Source organism: Mobula hypostoma, chromosome 5, assembly GCF_963921235.1.
Source record: "Mobula hypostoma chromosome 5, sMobHyp1.1, whole genome shotgun sequence".
Lineage (NCBI taxonomy): Eukaryota > Metazoa > Chordata > Chondrichthyes > Myliobatiformes > Myliobatidae > Mobula > Mobula hypostoma.
In genome coordinates this window covers 37562903-37581124 of record NC_086101.1, presented here as the reverse complement: position 1 = coordinate 37581124, position 18222 = coordinate 37562903, and the positions used below count along the sequence as shown (strand labels likewise).

At 45.6% G+C, this 18222-nt stretch overlaps 1 protein-coding gene across 2 annotated transcripts in view; it reads right to left on the bottom strand.

The window, feature by feature from the left end:
• The window catches only part of LOC134346778 (serine/threonine-protein kinase 24-like), a 68987-nt gene extending 53609 nt beyond the window's left edge, over nucleotides 1-15378 (bottom strand). For both annotated transcript variants that reach the window (XR_010018021.1, XM_063048409.1), the window contains exons 1-2: nucleotides 15291-15378; nucleotides 14112-14342 (exon numbers count right to left, since the gene is read on the bottom strand). Coding sequence is in view for 1 of the 2 variants with exons in the window: in XM_063048409.1 (XP_062904479.1) it covers nucleotides 14112-14153 (42 nt within the window). In the remaining variant the exon portion in view is untranslated. The remainder of the gene's footprint in view (nucleotides 1-14111; nucleotides 14343-15290) is intronic.
• Nucleotides 15379-18222: the final 2844 nt, after the last annotated feature.

The window sequence follows — 18222 nt, the reverse complement described above, 5'->3', positions numbered from 1 at the left end:
AATAGACTATTTTTTGGTTGACTCTCATTTAATATCTCGTGTTACCAATACAAAATATCATAATAGATTAATTTCTGACCATAGCCCCTTGACAATGTCCCTAAATCCCTCCCTTTCCAAACAAATCTATTCCTGGTGTTTTAACCCCTCCCTACTCGCTGATAAGAAATTTATAGAATATATCACCACCAGATTAAAAGATTTTATAGAAATTAACGATAATGGCGAGGTATCAGGTTCCACACTCTGGGAGACATTAAAAGTTGTAATTCGTGGGTATATAATTTTATATGAATCCACTGCTAAGAGGGAGAGAGAAGGGCGATTATTAGAGATTGAGAATACTCTCCCAACCTTCAAAGCAACATACCAGGCTTTGAAATCCTCTGACGACTATAATAAAATAATGAAGCTTAAATATGAGTACAATTGTATCTTGGGTAGTCAAATAAATAACCTCCTCTTAAAATTAAGACAAAAGCATTTCGAAATGGGGGACAAGCCTGAGGGGCTCCTGGCACGGCAGCTCAGGGGCACCCAGGCCCTAAGGTCAATTCATTGTGTTAGATCGAGGGCGGGTACCCTGTTAACTAACCCCAAGGAGATGAATGACTGTTTTAAAGAATTGCACAGTGAACTCTACACTTCTAAATGTAATGCCACTCAATCTGATTTGAATGACTTCATTAATTCTTTTGTAATGCCAAAACTTAGTGACGCTACTAGGGAGGAACTAGATTCTGACTTCACATTGGAAGAAATAACTTCTGCCATTAAATCATTTCCGTCCGGCAAGGCTGCTGGGCCAGATGGATTTGGCTGTGAATTTTATAAGAAATTCTGTGATATCCTTGCCCCACTTCTCCTCAGAATGATATCTTGCTCTAAGAGAGATAAAGCCTTGCCTAGAACATTGTACGAGGCTAACATTTCTCTCATTTTAAAGAAAGGTAAAGAGGAAACAGACCTGGCCAGCTATAGGCCCACTGCACTTCAGAATTTCGATAGAAAGGTAATTACTAAAATGCTGGCTAACTGACCAAATAAGCATTTGTCATCTATCATTCATCCTGATCAGACAGGATTTGTCCCGGATAGGTTCTCTGTTTCCAATGTCAGCTGCCTCCTTAATACCATATATGCTGATCATGGGAAAGCTAGTGGGGCAGGAATTTTATCCCTTGATGCACAGAAGGCTTTTGACCAGATTGAGTGGCTTTACATGTTTGAACAGGTTTGGGTTCGGCGAGTCATTTGTATCTTGGCTTGGGTAAAACTGATATACGCCAGCCCAATGTGTTCTATTTAAACTAACGATGACAATTCAACTCTGTTTCCCCTACACCATCCAGTCTAGCGGGGGTGCCCTTTCTCGCCGGTCCTTTTTGCCATCGCAGTGGAGCCCCTTGTCCTAAAAATAAGTCACCCAAATATTCTGGGTTTGAAAGTGGGAAGTATTGAAACACTTATTAGTTTAGATGCTGACAATGTGATATTCTACTTACAAAACTCAGAGAAGTCAGTCCCTCTTTTTCTAGATTTAATCACCTCTTTTGGCAGGCTATCAGGATACTCCATCAATTGGACAAAAAGAGACTTTGTGCCTCTCTCCAACGACTACACGTGGGGTTTTTTGGAAAGTGTCCCATTCAAAGTAGTTAAAGGTCACTTTAAGCAACATACATCAAAGTTGCTGGTGAACGCAGCAGGCCAAGCAGCATCTATAGGAAGAGGCGCAGTCGACGTTTCAGGCCGAGACCCTTCGTCAGGACTAACTGAAGGAAGAGTGAGTAAGGGATTTGAAAGCTGGAGGGGGAGGGGGAGATGCAAAATGATAGGAGAAGACAGGAGGGGGAGGGATAGAGCCGAGAGCTGGACAGGTGATAGGCAAAAGGGGATACGAGAGGATCATGGGACAGGAGGTCCGGGAAGAAAGACAAGGGGGGGGGTGACCCAGAGGATGGGCAAAAGGTATACTCAGAGGGACAGAGGGAGGAAAAGGAGAGTGAGAGAAAGAATGTGTGCATAAAAATGAGTAACAGATGGGGTACGAGGGGGAGGTGGGGCCTTAGCGGAAGTTAGAGAAGTCGATGTTCATGCCATCAGGTTGGAGGCTACCCAGGCGGAATATAAGGTGTTGTTCCTCCAACCTGAGTGTGGCTTCATCTTTACAGTAGAGGAGGCCGTGGATAGACATGTCAGAATGGGAATGGGATGTGGAATTAAAATGTGTGGCCACTGGGAGATCCTGCTTTCTCTGGCGGACAGAGCGTAGATGTTCAGCAAAGCGGTCTCCCAGTCTGCGTCGGGTCTCACCAATATATAAAAGGCCACATCGGGAGCACCGGACGCAGTATATCACCCCAGTCGACTCACAGGTGAAGTGATGTGCCTCACCTGGAAGGACTGTTTGGGGCCCTGAATGGTGGTAAGGGAGGAAGTGTAAGGGCATGTGTAGCACTTGTTCCGCTTACACGGATAAGTGCCAGGAGGGAGATCAGTGGGGAGGGATGGGGGGGACGAATGGACAAGGGAGTTGTGTAGGGAGCGATCCCTGTGGAATGCAGACAGAGGTGGGGAGGGAAAGATGTGCTTAGTGGTGGGATCCCGTTGGAGGTGGCGGAAGTTACGGAGAATAATATGTTGGACCCGGAGGCTGGTGGGGTGGTAGGTGAGGACCAGGGGAACCCTATTCCTAGTGGGGTGGTGGGAGGATGGAGTGAGAGCAGATGTACGTGAAATGGGGGAGATGCGTTTAAGAGCAGAGTTGATAGTGGAGGAAGGGAAGCCCCTTTCTTTAAAACTGTTTCCTGTGGCAGAGAATTCCACAGATTCACCACTCTCTGTGTGAAGAAGTTTTTCCTCATCTCGGTCCTAAAAGGCTTCCCCTTTATCCTCAAACTGTGACCCCTCATTCTGGACTTCCCCAACATCGGGAACAATCTTCCTGCATCTAGCCTGTCCAATCCCTTTAGGATTTTATACGTTTCGATAAGATGGCCCCTCAATCTTCTAAATTCCAACGAATATAAGCCTAGTCGATCCAGTCTTTCATCATATGAAAGTCCTGCCATCCCAGGAATCAATCTGGTGAAACTTCTTTGTATTCCCTCTATGGCAAAGATGTCTTTCCTCAGATTAGGGGACTAAAACTGCACACAATACTCCAGGTGTGGTCTCACCGAGGCCTTGTACAACTGCAGTAGTACCTCCCTGCTCCTGTACTCGAATCCTCTTGCTATGAATGCCATGATGATGAAATTCAATAAAAAATAAATTACGAAAAAAAAGATAGCCTTAAAAGAAAAAAAAGTTCCTCCAGCATTTGCAAATTTTCTCGTTTCTTATTACCAATCCACACAGATTGTGATCTTCTGATAAGTTAGATGGTCTAGTTGCAGAGGGAGGTACAGAGGCCAGGTCCTGTATCTTTTCAATCAGGACTGTAGGAATAATGGTGTTAAACACTGAGCTTTAGACAGTAAACAGTATCCTGACATGGGTATTTGTATTATCCTGGTGATCCAAAGCCGTGTGGAGAATCGATGAGATTGCATCCACCATAAATTGTAATGCGTCCAGGTCCTTGCTGTTTCTAGCCACGAACAACCTCTCAAAGCACTTATCACCATAGGTGTGAGAGCTACTGAACGACAGTCATTAAGGCAGCTCACTCCGTTCTTCTTGGGTACTGGTATAATTGTTGCCCTTCTGAACCAGGTGGGAACTTCTGACTGCAGCAGCAAGAGACTGAAAATGTCTCTCAACACTCCTGCCAATCGGTTGGCAGAAATTTTCAGAGCCTTACCAGGTACACCATTAGGGCTTGACACTTCTCACCCTTCCTGAAAGACGGCCTGATGTCAGCCTCCGAGACAGAGATCACAGGGTCACCGGGTGCTGCAGGGATCCTCATAGATGTAGCTTTATTCTCTTTTTCAAAGTGAGCATAAAAGGCGTTTTATAAAGATTCAATTTTACCTCATGGCTCTTGAACTCAAACCCTCAACCCTATCAACTTGAGCAGCATCTTTGAGGGACCAATGGAAGTGAACCCGAGATCTCTCTGTTCCCCAACACTGCTAAGAACCCTGTCATAAACCCTGCAACCAGACGTCAAGTTTAATCTTCCAAAGTGAATCACTTCACACTTTTCCGAAATCGAACTAATCTGCCACTTCTCTGCCCAGTTCTGCATCCTATCAATGAACCATTGTAACAACCTTCTACACTCTCCACAAGACCACCACCCTGTGTCATCTGCGAATTTACTAACCCACCCTTCCACTTGCCCATCCAAGTCACTTACAAAAATCACAAAGGGCAGAGTTCCCTGAACGTATCTCTGTGGAACACCACTGGCCACCAACCTCCAGGCAGCATACGCTCCAGCTAAATCCACACAGACAGGTTTCACTGGATCCCATGTCTCATCTCGTAAATGAGGCTGAAAGCATTTACCACTTGGTTCAAGAACAGCTCCTAGCCACTGTTAGATGCCTATTGAACAGTTCCCTCATACAATAAGATGGATTCTAGAATTCAGAGCCTACCTTGTTACGACCTTGCACTTTCTTGCTTTACCTTGTACTCCCTCAATGCACTGATACATTGAATTAACCTGCAGGTTTTTCACTGTATTATGTGACAATAATCAATTAATTTACTATTTGAAGAATGCTTCTCTTGGATCCTCAGTTGGATTGAATCACTGTTGTGTCATAAAGCTTAGGGGAATTCCTGGCTAGCCCACAATTAGGGCTTGTCGACAGAGTCTTACAAATACATACCCATCAACAGGCATAACAGCAGATTATCCCATTTGTATCACATTTTCAGTTGGAGGAACCTGTACACAAAATGAGTGCTACACCTCACAAAATACCCATAGCTGCATTTCAATGACTGTAGAGCACTTTAGCATAGTTGAGGATGTCAAAGGCACTACAGAAATGCAAACCACATTACCTTATCATTAAAAGCTGGATCATAGGAGACCAGTTCATAGTTAAAGGTATCATATAGCAGGGCTATAAAAAGGAAGAGGTGTGTAATTGCATGCTTGAATTCATCTGCAGTCAAGTATATAATTAACTCCTGGAGAAAAAGATTCAATATCTCTGGTTGTGAGAAGTTAACTTCAGACGGATGTGACATAACCACAAGGTCAAATTAACCTGCAGTAACATTTTGCCACCAATGCTTACTGCGCAGGCATTCTCGTTGTCAATTTTATTCTGAAACACATTTCTAATACAGGAGTTTTACAGGTTCATCAGATTGTACAAGTGACACCCAAAATACTTGGGATTTTTGCAATCCAGCACAAATGCACTATCTGGGCAGCACAGTAATGCAGCGGTTAGCATAACAAAATTACAGCTCCAGTCACCCGAGTTCAATTGCACCGTTGTCTGCAAGGAGTTTACATGTTCTCCCCATTGATGGCACAGGTTCCCTCCCACATTCCAAAGCTGTGTGGGTTAGGGTTAGTAAATTGCAGGCATGCTATGGCAACACTTGTGGGCTGTACCGAGCACATCCTCAAACCATGTTGGGCGTCGACGTAAACAACACGGTTCATTGTACCTTTCGATGTACATGTGAGAAATAAAGATAATCTTCAAAATTTTAAAATTTGTACAGTTAGTTCACGGCAATACTGCTACCATATATAAACACAACTTACCAAACTCTTTAAGGAACATTATTTGATTGTGAACATTGTGGTTAGAACTAAATTAATGAAGGACAATATTAGAAACAAAATTGACAGAGCAGGCTTTAACAAATTGGCTCCAGCCAATTCAAACAGTATCTGCCAAGTGCGCATCACCTACGCACATCAAAAGCTGATCGCCTGAGATGCCCAGCCGTGTCATAGCACAGGAAACCAAAACCACTCATGACAACCACAAGATGGAGACAAAAATGGTTGTTCCACATATTTTGACTAAAGAGGCATAGACTTCACAACTCTTGTTAATTTATGCAGTGAAAACACAAGTTAGCAGTGCCATTTAACTTGTGTGCCCATCACAGTAGATGTTCAGCCCATCATACCTGAGCTAGTTCCCTGAAAGCACACTTCAGTTAATTCCTCTCACTGCACTTGTGCCAAAACATGATACTTTTCCTTATCAATTATCCATTCCAGTAGATCTGTTTGTAGTTTTTTTTTAAATGGAAAGAAGTAATTGCATAACATAGAAAACCTACAGCACAATACAGGCCCTTCGGCCCACAAAGCTGTGTCAAACATGTCCTTACTTTAGAAATTACCTGGGGTTACCCATAGCCCTCTATTCTTCTAAGCTCCATGTACCTGTCCAGGAGTCTCTTAAAAGACCCTATTGTATATGCCTCAACCACTGTTGCCAGCAGCCCATTCCACACACTCACCACTCTCTGCATAAAAAAATTTACCCCTAACATCTCCTCTGTACCTACTTCCAGGCACCTTAAAACTGTGCCCTCTCATGTTAGCCATTTCGGCCCTGAGAAAAAGCCTCTGACTATCCACACGATCAATGCCTCTCATCATTTTATACGCCTCTATCAGGTCACCTCTCATCCTCTGCCGCTCCAAGGAGAAAGGGCCGTGTTCACTTAACCTATTCTCATAAGGCATGCTCCCCCATCCAGGCAACATCCTTGTAAATCTCCTCTGCACCCTGTCTATGGTTTCCACATCCTTCCTATAGTGAGGCGACCAGAACTGAGCACAGTACTCCAAGTGGGGTCTGACCAGCTGCAACATTACCTCTCGGCTCCTAAACTCAATCCCACGATTGATGAAGGCCAATACACCGTATGCCTTCTTAACCACAGAGTCAATCAGCGCTGCAGCTTTGAGTGGCCTATGGACTCTCACCCCAAGATCCTTCTGATCCTCCACACAGCCAAGAGTCTTACCATCAATATTATATTCTGCCATCATATTTCACCTACCAAAATAAACCACCTCACACTTATCTGGGTTGAACTCCATCTACCACTTCTCAGCCCAGTTATGCATCCTATCAATGTCCCATGGTAAACTCTGACAGCCCTCCACACTATCCACAACACACCCAACCTTTGTGTCATCAGCAAACTTACTAACCCATCCCTCCACTTCCTCATCCAGGTCATTTATAAAAATCACGAAGAGTAGGGATCCCAGAACAGATCCCTGAGGCACACCACTGGGCACCAACCTCCATGGGCCATCAGAGAGGCAAAGTGTGCACATGCCCAGGACAGCAGCGACATGCGGCGCATGTGGAAGGGCATTCAGGACATCAACTACAGGACAACACCACCTGCCTGTGCTGGTGATGCCTCCCTCCCAGATGCGTTGAACAGCTTCTACATTCGTTTCAAGGTGGAAAATGACGTGGTGGTGAGGAAAACCACTCCTCCTCCCAATGACCAGGTGCTGTGTCTTACCATGGCCGATGTGAGGAAAACTCTATGCAGGGTCAACCCACGGAAGGCTGCTGGACTGGACAATACTCCTGGCAGAGTGCTCAGAGGATGTGCAGACCAGCTAGCAGAGATTCTCATTGACATCTTCAACATCTCCCTGAGCAGCGCCGTCGTTCCTACATGCTTCAAGGCTGCCACCATCGTCCCCATGCCGAAGTCTTCAGTGTCCTGCGTCAACGACTACTGTCCCGTTGCACTCACATCCATCATCATGAAATGTTTCAAGAGGCTCGTTATGAGGCACATAAAGACCCTGCTGCCCCCCTCACTGGACCCCCTGCAGTTCGCGTATCGTCCCAATGACGCCATTGCCACCACCCCCCACCTGGCCCTCACCCAACTGGATAAAAAAGACACGTACGTTCGAATGCTGTTCATAGACTTCAGTTCAGCATTCAACACAATCATTCCTCTGCACCTGATTGGAAAGCTGAAACTGCTGGGCCTGAACAGCTCCCTCTGCAACTGGATCCTAGACTTCCTGACTCAGTCAGTCAGTCAGTCGGGATCGGAAGCAGCATCTCCAACACCATCAAAATGAGCACGGGGGCCCCCCAGGGCTGTGTGCTCAGTCCACTGCTGTTCACTCTGCTGACCCACGACTGTGCAGCAACACACAGCTCGAACCACATCATCAAGTTTGCCGATGACATGACCGTGGTGGGTCTCGCAAGAATGATGAGTCAGCATACAGAGAGATGGTGCGGCGGCTAACAGACTGGTGCAGAGCCAACAACCTGTCTCTGAATGTGAACAAAACAAATGAGATGGTTGTTGACTTCAGGAGGACACGGAGCGATCACTCTCCGCTGAACATCGACGACTCTTCCTTTGAGATTGTTAAGAGAACCAAATCTCTTGGTGTTCACCTGGCGGAGAATCTCACCTGCTCCCTCAACACCAGCTCCATAGCCAAGAAAGCCCAGCAGCATCTCTACTTTCTGCAAAGGCTGAGAAAAGTCCATCTCCCACCCCCCATCCTCACCACATTCTACAGAGGATGTATCAAAAGCATCCTGAGCAGCTACATCACTGCCTGGTTCGGAAATTGCACCATCTCAGATCGCAAGACCCTGCAGCGGATAGTGAAGTCAGTTGAGAAGATCATCAGGGTCTCTCTTCCTGCTATTACAGACATTTACACCACACGCTGCACCCGCAAAGCTGACAGTATTGTGAAGGACCCCACGCACCCCTCATACAAACTCTTCTCCCTCCTGCCATCTGGCAAAAGGTAACGAAGCATTCAGGCTCTCACGACCAGACTGTGCAACAGTTTCTTCCCCCAAGCCATCAGACTCCTCCATACTCAGAGTCTAGACTGACAACTACATCATTTATTATTATATTGTAGTTTGTCCTCCACTGTGCCTATTGTCTTGTTTATTAATTATTGTACTGCCCCGCACTGTTTTGTGCACTTTACGTAGTCCTGTGCAGGTCTGTAGTCTAGTGCAGTTTTTATGTTGTTTTACATAGTCTAGTGTAGCCTTGTGCCGTCTCAGATAGTCTAGTGTAGTTTTGTGTTGTTTCATGTAACACCAGGATCCTGGAGGAAGGTTGTTTCACTTTTACTGTGTACTGTACCAGCAGCTTATGGTCAAAATGACAAACTTGACTTGACATGCAGAATATGACCCACCTACAACTACTCTTTGCCTTCTGTTGGCAACCAGTTGTGGATCCACAAAGCAATGTCCTCTTGGATCCCATGCCTCCTTACTTTCTCAATAAGCCTTGCACGGGGTACCTTATCAAATGCTTTGCTGAAATCCATATATACTACATTACTGCTCTTCCTTCATCAATGTGTTTAGTCACTCCTCAAAAAATTCAATCAGGCTCATAAGGCACAACCGGCTTTCACAAAGCCATGCTGACTATTCCTAATCATATTATGCCTCTCCAAATGTTCATAAATCCTGCCTCTCAGGATCTTCTCCATCAACTTACCAAACACTGAAGTAAGACTCATTGGTCTATAATTTCCTGGGCTAGCTCTACTCCCTTTCTTGAATAAAGGAACAACATCCGCAACCCTCCAATCCTCTGGAACCTCTCCCGTCCCCATCGATGATGCAAAGATCATCGCCAGAGGCTCAGCAATCTCCTCCCTCACCTCCCACAGTAGCCTGGGGTACATCTCGTCCAGTCCCGGTGACTTATCCAACTTGATGCTTTCCAAAAGTTTCAGCACATCCTCTTCCTTAATATCTACATGCTCCAGCTTTTCAATCCACTGTAAAACAAGGGTCACATCTGCTCATAAGTTCTGGTCGTTGAACTGTAGGAAGAATGTCATTATGAAGGAAATAATTGATGAGAATGTTGCCAAGACTGGAGGGCTTGAGCTACGAGGAGAAGTTGGGACTTATTTTTCCCTGGAGCACAGGAGGATGAAAGTTTGTAAAATCATGAGCACAGATAAGGTGAATGGTCACAATCTTTTATTCCAGAGCAGGGGAATCTAAACCTGGAGGTCATAGGTTTAACATGAAAGAGGAAATATTTAAAGGGAACCCGAGATACAACAGAGGGTACTGAGTGGGTGGAATAAGCTGCCAAAGGAAGAGGTAGTGTCCAGTACAATTGCATCTGAAAGATATTTGTATTAGGCATATGGATAGGAAAGGCTTGCCAAATGCAGGTAAAACGGACAAGCTCAAGTCAGCATCTTGGTTAGCATGGACTCTATCTCTCCACCAATTCTTTTATCAATGATCTTGAATTCTGTCTTCTCGTCTCTCTCCTCCCTCTGCAGCAAAATCAGTCCCACCAGTTACTCTTTCAAAACACTTCATAATTTCATGTTCACAGGTCATTAATTGGTTGACAAATAAATCCCTAAACCTTGACTTCCACCACACAGCAACACCTGCACAACCACTTCTCTTTAACTAGCACCTCTGATGCAGTAGGGTTGCGGGGTGGAGATACGTCTCTACCAAAGGAGGTGCAAGGCGCTCCTTCCCTCTGCTAGCCTGCAGGCCACTATTGGGTACTATTCAGGGTCACATGAAGCCATAGGAGAAGGTGGCGGATGGTCGTAAGAGCAGCTGATGCATATCACAAGTCCCGGTTAAGCGACCACTGACCCCAGGCAGACAATCTCTGAAGAGTATTGATAATGGCTGGGGTCACCCATCTTGTAAAGACACTGCCCAGAAGGCGGCAATGGCAAACCACATCTGTAGAAAAAAATTGTCCAGAACAATCTCATTGAACATGGTACATAATGATGACGACGATGCAGCTGAATGTCCAAGGAGCTACTTGGGAAGAAAAGCAAACGTGAAGGGAGGTGTCTAAAAGCTTGGCCAGAGTCACATGTCCTGAGAAGCATTTTCAGGGAGGTTTGGGAAAGGCATGTCAGAGACGCAGACAAAGGCAGCTGATAACTGATAAAGGCCAGATTTGGAGAAACACAGATCTTGATAGGTTGCAGGTCAGGCACAAAAGATCAAGAACAGACAGCTACTTTGACCCTCATGTTGTGCCTTGAATTAAAGCATGACTGCTCTGTAAGCCAATCCCCTTCACCCCCCAACTGCCCCATGTCCTTAATATTGCAGGTTATTGCTCTCAGCTTCATTGTTTAACTGAACATGAGCTACCATTTATGATAAAATTGCAAATTTCTGCCTAACCTACTGAAACTCTCTCTCCCTGACCAGTTCCTTTTAAAATCTTGGAAACTTTAATTAAATCAGCACCTGTCCTTCTAACTTCTGGCAAAGGCAATCCTAATTATCTTGACCTCACCTTGTAATTCAACCCTTGACGAGCACTATCTTTCCAGAGAATCTACATGACATAACCACAAATCCTGAAGGTACACTGTGTCAGAAATGCACAGAGAAATCCTGGTATGGTCTAACCAGGGCTCTGTACATCTGTAGCATCACATCCATCTCGTTCTGCTCTAGATATACCAAGCAGCAATCCATTAAACTTCCTATTTGATTTCCATCATCAGCCACCATCTTTTGAGGAACTGTGTACATGGAATCCAAGTCCTTTTTCACCTCTGCTTCTGGGGTCTCACCATTAAAAAAGTAATTTGTTCTACGGTTCTTCTGGTACAACCTGCACGACATGTTATTTGCTTATATTGAAATTCGTCTAGCAGTTTTGCCTTCTTTCACAAGATATTACATTTCGTAGCAGTTTAACACTTCCCTATTCACTGACATGAAGAAATATTCAAGTCATTTCCTGAATTACAGTGAACAATTAGGGCCTCAGCACAGATCCCTGCAAGAATTCTCTGGTCAAATATTTCAATGGGAGTATCTACCCAGCTCCTGTCGCTCAGCTGATTTCCTAGTAGAGGAGGACTAAATTTAGATAGAGGAGAACAAGTGAACCTCAAGAGGACCATAACTTTGTCGTAGGGTTTGGAGGCTTGTGTGCCTCAATGACCCAGAAGGCTATGTTAGCTGGAGTAAGAGTTTATGCTTTGGCTCTTGGTAAGGGCATCCAGTCAAAGGGTAGAGGCCAGAGTAAGAGTGGTCCACCATTCCTCCAGGTTTGGGGGTTCAGCTCAAAAAAAAGTTACAGAAACAGCAATGAAGAATCCTTCTATAGCTGTGTGCAACAAAGATGAAGGACCTTCTTTACTGCTATAAACGTCAACGGCATAACGGTCAGTAATACAGAACTGCCTAATCAGGTTATGGTATAGTCAGGTGCAGTGTATCAAAAGCACGGATGACTGCTTCAGTGAAGGACTCGCGGCAGGGACGATGTCAGTAACAAAATGCAATCAGAAGGTGGTCTTGAAGATGACACCAACTGGGGTGAAACTAATCTCATCTCAAACATGACAAGGAGTTACAAGATTCTGAAGATGTTGGAAGAACTCGGGGGGCAGGGGGGAGTCAGGAAGCATCTGTGAAGATGAAGGGTCTCAATCTGAAACAATGACTACCCATTTCCCTCTGCAGCCGATGCCTGACCCTCTAAGTTCCTCCAAAATCTTGTTTGTTGCCCAAGATTGTGATCAGGGTAGTTATGTAATGATAACTGCTGATAAGATGGAGAGAAACGTTAGCGGAAGGAGCTTGAACGTTATTTATTTTAGCCTCCAGTAAAGCTGGGGAAGCCTGCAAAACTTCACACAGCGTCCTCCCTGCTGCAGTGCCATGTCCTGAGACTGAGCCTAATGATAGGATTATTTACTTAACTAATACTGCTCAACTACTTCCACTGGTTGGTGAGCCTGGGGCAATCTTAAACTTAAAGCTGGACCTAAAATTGGAAACGTTGCTGCACATAGGTGGGGAATTTCAAACACCATACTTCAAATGATAACAATAGAAAATGTGAGGGTTTTCGTTAAGAGGCATCAATGCACCTCACCACCCAGGCCATGACTTCTTCTCATTACTACATCAGAGAAGAGGTACTTACACTCAATGATTCAAAAACCACGGCTCCATCTGCAACCAATTTCTGAACCATCCATGAAAACAACCTCTTTCCTGTAACATTTATTAATTTTTTATAGTAATTTTATGTCTTTTCACTGAACTCCTGCTGCAAAACAACACACTTCACCTCATATAAGGCCTAAATATAGTGGATGTGAAGAAGATGTTTCCAGTAGTTGGGAGAGTTAGAACAGATAGCACAGCCTCAAAATAGAAGGACTCCTGTTTAGAACGGAGATGAGGACAAATCCAACACACTTTGGGAGAATGCTTTGTCGAGCACCTCCACTTTATCCACCAAAAGCGGAATTTCCCAGTGACAATCCATTTTAATTCCTAACCTTACTCCTGTTCTGACATATTGGTCAATGGCTACACTCAGATAGAGGAGCAACATCTCATATTCTATCTAGGTAGTCTCCAACCTGAGGGCATGAAAATCAATTTGTCCTTCCAGTAATTTTTCCCCTCCCCCTTGCTTCTATTCCCCACTCCAGTCTCTTAGCTCTTCTCCTCACCTGCCCCATCAGCTCCCCTCGTGCCATTCCTTCTTCCCTTTCTCCCATGGTCCACGCTCCTCTCCCATCGGATCCCTTCCTTGTCAGCCCTTTGTCTTTCCCACCCACCTGGCTTTTATCACCTTCTAGCACGCCCTCCCTCCCTTCATCCCACCTTTTAATTCTGGTATCTTTCCCCTTTCATTTCCTGTCCTGAAGAAGAGCCTCAGACCAAAATACAGACTCTTTATTCATCTCCATAGATGCTGCCTGACCTGCTGAGTTTCTCCAGCATTTTGTGCGCGTTGCTGAAGAGGAATTTCTTTAGCCAGAGGGTGGTGAATCCATGGTATTCATTACCACAGATGCAGGTAGAAGCCAAGTCACTGGGTATATTTAAAGCAGATTGATTGGATCTTGATTAATAAGGACATCAAAGCTTACAGGAAGGACGGGACTAAGAGGGAAAATAGATCAGCCGTGATCGAAAGGTGGCGCTTACTTGATGGGCCGCATGGCCTCATTCTGCACCCGAGCCTTATAAATAAGAGTGAAAATAAATGTCATTCTAATCAACTGTAATCTTGCTGACTGGCAGAACTACCTTGAGCAATATTGCCTTTCTGTTTTTCCAACACTTTTAGGGATAGCATCCTCAACCCAAAACATTGTCACAAGTCCCTGGCACACACTCTCACTGGACATCGGTTACCTGAACCCCAGGAAGAGCATTCTGCCCTGGAAACTGCGCCATTGCACCACCTGCCGCTGTTGACTGTTCCTCCTCAAGGCTTCCGTTGCCAAGGATAACGACAGACTGTAAGGAGCACTATAGATCCACACGACCAACCCGACAGAGACCGGAGATTAAGAGCAAGGCACGGGTCTATATTGACAGGAGCTGCCTCTCCTGCCTGGGATGATGCCAATCCAACCACAGGACCTGTAATACAAGGAAAGAGCATGAGGAATGCTTGGTCCTGGGTACCTCACCGCCAGCTTGCTGTCCTCAAAAGCCAACCAAGGACCTTGTTTGAACACCCACCCAGTCATCCTGGGTCCTAGATCAGGATCACACCATCAAGAGGCAGGGTCAAGACCACAAACGAAAACAGACATCTGGAGGTCCAGTGACAAGTCCTCCCTGACCACTTGTACCATCCAACAAAGCCCTTAGCTCTGAGCCACAGGATGAAACTGGTCCCTCAAGCATATGCCCAGAACAAACCCCCACACCTGTGGATGGGGGAATGGGGTCACAGGGGCAGGCCCCTCCCAGAAACACACAGGGGCGCTGGGGGAGGATATAGGATGGTGGAACAAACCCCTACATGAGATGTCCCTGGACAAATTCGTCCACACACCCCTTCCTCTAGAGATCCGTGGTCCTGGTCAGAATGCCAACCCCTAAGATGCAGGGGCACATCCGCAAACTGGGTCGTCTTCACAACCTTGAGGTCCCGGGCAAGAATCCAACCTGCGGATCCAGGCAAAGCCCCAGTTCAGGTACTGGGCTGAAAACACTCACCTGGAGTCAAAGTGTGCTCCAACCTTGGGTTCCTGGGATGATTTCCCTCTCACTGGGGTTATTTCCCCCTCTCCATAGAACCTCGGAACACCTTCAATCTCAGAGCCCCGGGGTGAAACACCCTTCCTGAGACCCCGGAACAATTCCAGCTCTAGAGTGCTAGGACCTGCTCCTTGTTCGGAGTCCAGGCTCTGACCAACGGATCTACCGCTTAGTACCAACCCCCTCCCCCCGCGCCCTCGTCCCGGTACGTTTCCGGAGGAGGCCTGCCGCCTAACTACCCCCACCATATGCCGCCGCCGCGTTCCTCTATCCGCAGTACCACCCGCCCGTTAGTGCAAGAAGGATTCCGGTGCTGCCCACCTGCGTCTCTCGCCTCACTCGGCCGCCGCCATCTTCACCAGCCGGCGCCGCGCTGTGACGTAACGGACAGTGTTCGCGCACGGCCGCCGGAGGGCGCTGCGTGCGAGGAGGCGGGATTTAGCCAAGAGGCGGGGCTTACTTCAGCTCGTCACCGGCCGTGAGAATATCGCAGCGACTTCCGAACACGAGAGGGCAGCGCCAGCGCCCTCGGCAGATGGGCGGAACTTTATGAATGACGAGGAGGATCCAGTTCCCGCCAGAAGTCGCCACAGCGGTGATGACGACCTCTCCATCGTCATCCGCCAACCGCTTTCTCCTGCGGGAGCAGGTGGGGCTTAGTATGCAAAATAGGCAGCCGTGAGCCTTCATTGGTCCTGACGGGAGTTAAAATCCCGCACGCTGGTTGAGCTCCGACAGGTCAAAATCTTGGTTTTTGATTCTTGGGTTTTAAGCAATAAGAGTGCTAATAAATGTCTTTTTTAAAAAATGAAAACTCGTAACAGGCAGTATCTATAGAGAGAAGAAAAACAGTTAACATCTTAGGTCAAAATCCCACGGAATGTAAAGTGACGAACTAATTCAGTATACCAATCACCATGCACCCTCTTTCACCACTCCGACGTGAATCCTTTGATTTATTCTTCCCCCTCATCCCCATCAACGGTTTCCCAGATTCTAAACCCCAGCTGCAACCCAGCGGTAATTTTACAATACTGTAGTCAGTTAACCCACCAACCTGAGTGAAAGGAAATCGGACTACCGGGGAGGGGGAGTGGAGGTCCTCAGCAGTCACAGGGAGAATGTGCAGACTTTACTAACCATGAAACTTTACGACCCTTATTTTGATTAAGTTCCCAGTTGGTAATAACTGTGAAACTTGCCTCTTCAGTTATATTTCAAGAGTGCCAGGCGGGCCTTTTATACACGCATCGACGAAAGTCCTTTCATTTCCAAGGCCAATCGCCTGAGTATTAAGGATTGAGCACATTGAATTACTACTTGGCAGGACCATAAATCCATAAGATGTAGGTACAAAATTAGGCTATTTGGCCTATTAAGTCTGTTCTATGGCTGTTTTTTTTTCTCGATCTGGTTCTTCCGGCTTCTCCTCGTAACCCTTGACCCCCTTACAAATCAAGAACCCAGGAATCATTGCCTTAAATACACTCAATGACTTGGCATCCACAGTCCTCTCTAGCAACAAATTCTACAGATTCACCACCCTCTGCTCTGGTTGAAGAAATTTCTCAACCCAATTTTAAAGAGACACCCTTTATTTTGAGGCTGTATCCTCGGATCCCTGACTCTCCCACTAATGGAGGTGTCCTCTCCAAATCTGTTTTATCCGTGACTTTCAGAAAGGGATTTCAATGAAGTTTCCTTCCCCCCATTCTTCTGAACTGCACTGACTACAGGCCCAAAGACGTCAAATGTTTCTCACACATTAAGCTTTCATTCCACAGACATTTTTGTGAAGCTCCTCTGAACCCCCACATGGGCCATCACATCCTACCCTAAACACGGAGCCCAAAATTTCTCACAATATTCCAAATGCAGTCTAACCAACACTTTTTAAAGCCTCAGTAGCCCATCCTTTTTTATTTTAGTTTTCTTGAACTTAATGCCAACATCACATTTTCCTTCTTTATCACATTAATCTTGAGGGAATCCTGAACAAGGATGCCCAAGTTCTTTTACAACTCCAAAATCTGAATTCTCTCCCCATTTAGAAAATAGTCTATACCTTTATTCTTCTATCAACGTGTACAGCCCCATACTTGCTAATGCTGTATTCTACCTGCCTTCTCTTTATTCACTCTTCCTTCCTGCCTAAGTGAAATTATCATTTATAGAGCTACAGATAACTACAGCATGGAAACAGGACTTTTGGTGCATCCAGTCTGTGCTGAACCATGTAAACTGTGTCGTCCCATTGACCTGCACCTGGACTATACCCCCGCCCCCCATACCTATCCAAACTTCTCTTAAAAACTTTAATCAAAATCACATCCAGCACTTATACTGGTAGCTCGTTCTACATTCTCACTACCCTCTGAGTGAAGAAGTTTACCCTCATGTTCCCCTTAAACTTTTCGTCTTTCACCTGAACTCCTCTAGTTGTAGTCCCACCCAACCTCAGTGGAAAAAGCCTGCTTGCATTTACCCTATCAATACCCCTCATAATTTTGTATACCTCTATCAAATCTCCCCTCAATCTTTTACATTCTAAAGAATAAAGTTCTAATCTATTCAATCTTTTCTTATAATTTATGTCCTCCAGTCCCAGCAACATCCTTGTAAATTTTCTCTGTACATTTTCAATCTTATTTACATCTTTCCTGTAGGAAGGTAACCAAAACTGCACACAATACTCCGAATTAGGTCTCACCAAAGTCTTATACAACTTCAACATAACATCCCATCTCCTGTACTCAATACTTTGATTTATGAAGGCCAATACGCCAAAAGTTTTCTTTGTGACCGTATCTACCTGTGACGCCACTTTCAATGAATTATGGACCTGTATTCCCAGATCATTTTGTTCTACCGCACTCCTCCGTCCCTTCCTGCTCACTGTGTGAGACCTTTGCTGGTTGGTCGTCCCAAAGTGCAACACTCCACACTTGTCTGCATTAAATTCCATCTGCCATTTTCCCACCTGGACCAGATCCCACTGCAAACTTTGATAGTCTTCCTTGCTGTCCGCCACACCTCCAATCTCGGTGTCATCCATAAATTTGCTGATCCAGTTAACCACATTATCATCCAGATAGTTCATATAGATGACAAAAAAAACAACAGACACAGCACTGATCCCTGCAGCACTCCACTAATCACAGTCAGAATGGCAACCATCTGGTACTGTTCTCTGGCTTCCCCTGCAAAGCCAATGCCTAATCCAATTTAAACCAACGTCTAATCCAATTCAAAC